This window comes from Xenia sp. Carnegie-2017, unplaced genomic scaffold (genome assembly GCF_021976095.1).
Source record: "Xenia sp. Carnegie-2017 unplaced genomic scaffold, XeniaSp_v1 HiC_scaffold_6, whole genome shotgun sequence".
Taxonomy (NCBI): domain Eukaryota; kingdom Metazoa; phylum Cnidaria; class Anthozoa; order Malacalcyonacea; family Xeniidae; genus Xenia; species Xenia sp. Carnegie-2017.
This window is the reverse complement of record NW_025813526.1, coordinates 5,893,174-5,900,394: the sequence shown is the minus strand read 5'-3', so window position 1 is coordinate 5,900,394 and position 7,221 is coordinate 5,893,174. Positions and strand designations below refer to the sequence as shown.

At 34.7% G+C, this 7,221-nt stretch overlaps 2 protein-coding genes across 2 annotated transcripts; both read left to right on the top strand.

Moving 5' to 3' along the window:
* The first annotated feature begins 4,481 nt into the window (after positions 1 to 4,481).
* Positions 4,482 to 5,282, top strand: LOC124457007 (zinc finger MYM-type protein 1-like). Its single transcript, XM_047007307.1, has one exon. The coding sequence runs from the start codon at positions 4,482 to 4,484 to the stop codon at positions 5,280 to 5,282; it is 801 nt and encodes a 266-aa protein (XP_046863263.1).
* Positions 5,283 to 5,362: 80 nt separating this feature from the next.
* LOC124457565 lies at positions 5,363 to 6,551 on the top strand. The gene is made up of 3 exons (XM_047007796.1): positions 5,363 to 5,779; positions 6,238 to 6,298; positions 6,353 to 6,551. Exons 1-3 carry the CDS (start codon positions 5,526 to 5,528, stop codon positions 6,368 to 6,370), a joined length of 333 nt encoding a protein of 110 aa, XP_046863752.1. The 5' UTR covers positions 5,363 to 5,525; the 3' UTR covers positions 6,371 to 6,551.
* Positions 6,552 to 7,221: the final 670 nt, after the last annotated feature.

Genomic DNA, 7,221 nt, shown 5'->3' with positions numbered 1-7,221 from the left:
GTGCCATCTGTAGCCCGTGTTTGACTCTAAGTGTGCGTACATATACACTGTCATAATAGTTGTTCTATACAATCAAGATTTCTTTGGATACAACTGATGTATATTTTAATTGAACTATATGTTTACTTCCACAAATATAATAGAAAAATAACTATAACTTAATCGATTATCTTAATTTTGACAGTGAGCTAGCGTTTATTCAAAGAGAATCAACCTTGCACTTGCAGCCTTTTATTGTAGGCATTTAGCAACTGGTCACATTATATAGTATATGACTTAATTCTTACTATTGGAAATGTAAGTATTTCATATTTAAATGCAATGGGGAATTTTTACAATAAAGTGTCTTTTTCAATCCAATAATATCTTGTGAGTGTTAAGTTAAAAACATATCTAGTTGTGTCTAAATGTTTATTGTATGGTAATTGATATCTCAGACGGTTGGTAACTATAGAAATATAGGGTTGGTAACTATAGATTTATCGGGTTGGTAACTATAGATTTCTATGCAAATTTAGATCATTATCCTCATTCGTTTCATGAGAAATCTAATGTTTTTACAGTGAGTGTGCATAGAAAAATTTACCTAGCAGAACCAAATTTGCAGGCTGGCTACGCCACTATTGATGAGTATAAATTTCTAGGGTAAAAATACATGTATAACAAACACAAATCATAAATTTTCAAAGCGCAATGAATGTTAGTGTTAGCAACAGCTAACGTTGATACCCAGGGCACATTCAAGTTTGCACATACTGAAAGAAAGAATTTCCAAGACTTTCATAATAAACTTTTTTTTTACAAAAATTTACTTTCAAAAATGCAAATCTACTTCACTTTATCCGCTACTGGCGCAACATTAACCTATAATTTGAGACATTATAGAGACACCCTCTCAGGTAGAAAATCAATGTCTATATAATGTCTTTGGAATAGAGCTTAAATGCTAGCTATATTTACACGCAAAAGAAATTTTACGAAGCATATTTCGATTGATATTTCAAAAGATTTTTGTTTTGCTTTCATATAATTTGGCAAATGGAAAAATTTAAACGAAAGCATCCAGTGTTGGTGCAAAACGTTTTCATGTTACTTTTGCTAAACGCCGCTACTTGAAAAAACTAAAAATTTTAAAAAGGTTGTTGTAATAACCCTTCATCCGCATCCGTATCCGTACCATCTGTATCCGTGTTTTATTCCAACTCTGCACCTTTCCCTTTCTTTTATAAAAGAAGATTTTACTTTCATGTTTAGAGATCAGGCGTAGATATGTTGGAATGGTTTTGTAAATCCTATTGCAGCTGCGTAGCAGTCCCAACTACTTCGTCCTTTTTATGTTTTCCCAATAAATACGATAAATTTCTAAAAATGACTACGCTTAAAAGTTTAGTAAGTAATACTACGCCTTTATTCTAAATACTCTCTCATACTCACACTCAGCGAGGCTTTAAAATCCCGTCTTTATTATACGTAATAGGAATTTTCACTCCAGTGATTGCTTCAATTGAAGTTGGTATTTTAGCAAATAGCTTGCCATTGCTAATGAAATTTTTTGCCAATTCTTAACTAGAAAAGTAGCAAATTCTATGTCACACTTAATGAGTGCGAGTGACAGTGTGAGTAAACTGTTAAAAGACACACAAAAAGCATTTACAATGTGTAATAATTAGTGCCTTAACAATATTTTTCACATAATAAAAGACTATAGTAGCGTATTCATGTACACACAAAGAAAAACCCTGTGTACATTTTTGTAAAATTTAAAAAATTCTTCATGACTTTAAAACATACTTGTATGAGTTCAAGCAGTATGTAAATAATTTTTCACCAAAGCTAAAACAGTCTTTTCTGTGTGATTTTTAGGAAGCCACAAATACTTCTCTACTTTTCTCAACTTAAACCTTGTACGGCTTTGACAGGACAAAATAAAATATGCTGAACAGCACGGCCACGTTTATCTGGAAGAAACACATAGGTTTTAATGTTTGAAAAATCTTCAAAAGAAGCCGGGACTACACAACAATTGAAAAGTACAACCATGAAAGTGAAACAGGAAGTCATGCAGACCTTGTACAAGTACCATGATAAGAACAGTAACCAGTTATCTTTTCCAACTGATGATGTTTTGTTTTACACTTTACCCGTTTAAAATATCCTCAAGTGCAAGAACTTCTGGAAAGTCTTCTCTAAGAGAATCCTCACTTGCTGTGATATCGAAAACTTGTTTATTAATCTAGATGAAACTTATGACAGCGCAGTGAAGACATTTTTGCAGCCAGGTTGCATAAACAGATGTTTTTCACTTTTTTGAAAGGTGAGAATTGGATTATGACAGTTCACTGGCACTTCCGAATTAATGTAAAAAACGTTGTGAGTTTACTTACATTGACAAATACAGTCGTGTTTATGTTGTTACAAATCATTTCAAGTAGTATTCTTCTATATTCTTACAGTTTCTATAATCTGTGTAATTTATGATATATTGGATAAATCACGCAAAAGTTACATCAGGTAAGGATCCATTACAATTTGGCAATGTTGACCTATAATGTTAAGAGGGGGTAAGCCCCACCTCACATCAAAACTTAGAGGGGCTAAAGCCACCTTCCTATCCCTAAACTTCAAATAGCTATGTATAAAAACTATGTGACTTCCTTAACTCTATTTTTGAATGTGCCGTAAATAAGCTTTACTTTTTATATTAATGTAAATTCCATATTTACATGCCCCTCATGAAAATCAGAACAAAATGGCAAGGCTACTGTGTTTAAATAAAAATAATTATAATTCACTAATTAATACTCAATAGGAAATAATTTGCCATATTTCTTTATTTTTAGTTCTATGTGTACATCACAGTGAAAGTACGTTAACCCTTTTGTTCACAAATTGATTTTTATGATGGCTTTCCCGAAAAACTCTGCAACGAAAACATTATAAAGTTCATGAAATTTATTTGAATGACGAACTTATAAGATTTTAACTGCTGTACAACATACAATAACATAGATATTGTTTTTTAATGCCAATAGTTGCAAAGGTAATTTTTTCATTAGCATTTTTATACCGAGTTCATGGTACACTGTATTTTGAACACTTCACGAGTATAAAAAAAATGTGAAACTGATTTCACTGAGCAATTAGAATTTAAAAAAGTGCCAATGAAACAATAAACAGTAAAAACGCATCTTATTTAAGTTTTAAATATTTTAAAGCCTTTTTACAAAAACTTTAGCAATTTTATTTATGTATCTGTAGTGCATTTATTTGTGATATGGTCAATTCTAGAAAAGAGCTCTTGTGTGAGCTATTTGGAGGCATTTTGGCGAATGTGTTGGTATCATTTTGAGTAAAAATTGTTGGTGTCTTTTCTGTTCTCTTATTAACAACTGAAGTTTTATTTCCACATCCAAAACACTTTCCCGACCTTTAATATTTTCTTTCAATAAGTCTGCCAGACAATCTTTATTCTTGTGAAAGGTAGCAACGCGCTGCTCTTGATCATGGATGCTCCTGCAGTGCATTCTCTAGTTGATTTTCTACTTGCTTCCTAAAGGCCTAAAGAAGGAACCTTTTTGGATTTAGTTCAGGATGTTGATTCTTGAACGAGACAAGAGCATTCACCACGCATAGTTCCAGAAAACAAAAATCAACTTTAGTCTGATTAGCGGTCTGGCTGGTCGGGCCCAGCCCGACCAAATATTTTCCCAAAAATGAAAAATTTGTTTTCTTTAATATTGGATTTGCGAAGATTTTAAATTCTGCGACTCTTTTTGGAATAATTCACAGCTATTAGTGTAATATTTGTCAAATTGCGTCGTTATTAGCAAAATTATCATATTTTTAAAAGTTACTTAGCAACAATGACTAGTGCATTTCAAGTGCCAGGCATTACGCAGTTTAGTGGGGCTCTGAAAATTCAGCCCGACCAAGTAGTATAATCTATAGTGGGATTATCTGCAATCTGATTGGTTGAAAACAACCGAGCAAACTCAAATGCGCTGTTTCGCAACATCTAGTCGGGCTCTGAAAATTCAGCCCGACCAAGTAGTAAAATCTATAGTGGGAATATATGTAATCTGATTGCTTGAGAGTAGCTGTGAACACACTCAAACGTTTAACAACATATAATCGGGCTCATTTTCAAAAGCGTGACTTGAATTTTGAGCTTTCGAAATATACGTTCGGAAGTCGTGATAACTTACATTACAATGGCTTCGGCTAATAAAATCGATATAATAAGTGAACTACAAAAGAAACTATTTTCTGTTCGACAATCAGGCGAGCAAAATATAGTCGTAAAGTAGCGGCCAATTCCAAATTTACAAGCGACTACAGGCAATAGAAGCTTTCAGGAAAGTTGGTACTTGAAGAAAGATTGGCTTTGTGGTAGCTTAGAAAAGAATGCATTGTTATGTTGGCCTTGTCTTTTATTTTGCCCTGGATCGTCATCTTCATGGACGCAGACGGGATTCAAAAACATGAAGAATTTCCTATCCGATTGTAAGAAGCATGACAAGGCAAAATCGCACATGGGTGCTTACAAGACCTGGAGGACCTACGGTTTTCAGCCTCGTATCGACTGTCTCATGTCACAAACTAGACGTGAAGAAATTCAGCGTCATAATGAGGAGGTAAGGCAAAACAGGGAAATGTTGAAAACCATAACAGAAGCTGTTTTATACTTGTCTAGGCAAGAGATTGCATTTAGGGAGCATGATGAATCTAGTGGCAGCATGAATAGAGGAAATTATAGAGAGCTACTTGAAAGTTTTGCCAAGATGGATTCTGTTTTTGAAGTGCCATTACATGGAAGGCTTGCTGAAACCCACCGTGCTGGGGGAGGGCGGTTTACTGGAGTCTCTCCTGATATTCTGAATGATTTCATTGATTGTCTTGATAAGATAATAGAGGATGAGATTTTAAAGGAAATATATTGCTGCACTTTCTTAAGTATACAGGTTGATGAGGTAACTGATGTTTCTACCAAAGAACAATTGAGTGTAATTGTTCGAATGGACAAAGGGGAAAGTGTCATTGAAAGAGAGCTTGGGTTTGTTGATGTTAGTTGTGACAGGACTGCGACTGCTATATCATCAGTGGTTAAGGGTAAGTTAAGTCAATATAATAATGTGAAAGAGAAATTTATTGGACAGACTTATGATGGTTCATCTGTTATGTCTGGTCATCTCAATGGTGTTCAAGCTCATGTTCAGCAGGATTATCCTTATGCTCAATTTGTTCACTGTGCTGCCCTTGGACTAAATCTAGTATTATGTTAAGCTGCATCCTCCATTTCACCTGTTAAGATTTTCTTTGTTAATATTAGTGCCTTTTGCACCTTTACTAGCAATTCCCCCAAAAGAAAAGCTTTACTATCATCCCATAGGCTTGAGTTTCCTAGTCCTGTTGACACAAGATGGTATTATAGGGCTCATTTCATCAATGTCTTGCATTCTAACTATGAGAAACTGATAGACATATTTGAAAATCTTACTGATAATCCAATAGGTTGGGATAATGAAATGTTAAGTAAGGTTACTGGTTTACTTGGCTACCTTAATGGCTTCTTGTTTTGTTTCTTGGTACTTGTTTTCCAGAGAATTCTTGAGCAGTCATCCATACTTTATTCTATCTTGCAAGACAAGGACACTGACTTTCATTATGGAGTGAGTAGGGTTGAGAGATTCAAGGCCTTTGTTGCTTCTCTGAGAAATGATACAGAATATTGTCAGGTGTACGACCTGGCTGTTGAGAAAGTGGGACCACCAGTAACCAGGTATGACCAACGGCATAATTACAAACAAATGTATTTTGAAATTCTTGACACAATTGTGACTATGCTGACTGACCGATTTCAGGACACGGAGCGTTTTAGATTTTTGACCTTGTTAACCCTAGGGTGTTTAAAATGTGGAAAGGTGAAGTGCCCTCAGAAAAGATAAATATTCTAAAGGAGGTTTATGGTGATATGTTTGACATACCAATGCTAGTTAGCCAACTTTGTTTTATTTACAGAGATAAAGACTTTCACTGTGATTCATGCGATGAACTATTGAAATATATTTTTCAGTTCCATTGTCAATCTAGTATTCCAGAAGTTGTAAAACTGTTAAAGATAAATGGGGTTTGGTCATTTACAAGTGCTTCAGTTGAGAGGTCATTTTCTTGTTTGAAGAGGGTAAAAAATTATCTTAGAAATACTATGAGCCAAGGACGTTTTAGTTCTCTTTGCAGGATTTCCATTCACAAAGACATACTGTCAGAGAAAGAAGACGCCAACACATTGCATGATGAGGTAGTAAAGAAGTTCATTGAGAAACCACGAAGACTTGCTTTCTTATACAAATAGGTATTCATATATGGCTGATAGCAAGCTGATGATGTCTTACGTCCATGGCATGTGAGAATTTTTCCGGGAACTTTTTAATGCAGTCAATGATGATTGTCATTTCAGCACGACAATGAACGGCATCACAACTTTTGAAAGTTGTTGATGACAAATCCGAGCCTTTTTCGGTTCTTTTGTCAAAGTTTCTTTACAAGATGTACATAGGTATCTATTTATGTATGTGGTGTTGAGAAAATAAATCACATATCTGCAACTATTTTTGAACTGTTTCTCTGCTTTGCTATAAGATCCTTCGGCAATTTAAATTAACCAAAATGGTTCTATTTCCTGCATAAATATCACGCATTTGCTTTCTAAGATAGCCGTTTCCGACGTTCTAGGGAGTCTAAATTCGGAAAATTTTCTCACTCGGCGCCAACCATGGTGGCGCCTCGTGAGCCCGATCAAATGTTTTTCGCTAGCTACGCCACTGTTCACTACTTCACAGCTTTTCTCTGCAGCAAAGAACATGAGAGAAATTGATCACATAAATCAACCGCAAAAATGTTGTTGTTATAGAAAAAAGTCTTCATCTCAGTTTGCTCATTATCATCCACATCTTAGTAATGTCAAAGGCAAACAATTGTAAAAAGTGTTTTAAACAAACACCCTTCTAATTCTTATTATATATCATTACACAAGAAATTGTAAAATCATTTGGATATCAAGGTCTCTTGCTGAAAACAATATAGTGTATCTTCGTATACGACTAATTTTACACTACTTCAGAGGAAAAAAGTGAGTGGTTGGACTGGCCAAATGCACTCGCCCTCATCTGTTTAATTTCCACTACAGCTTTCCAGGCGTTATGGCTAATTTACATTCAGTGT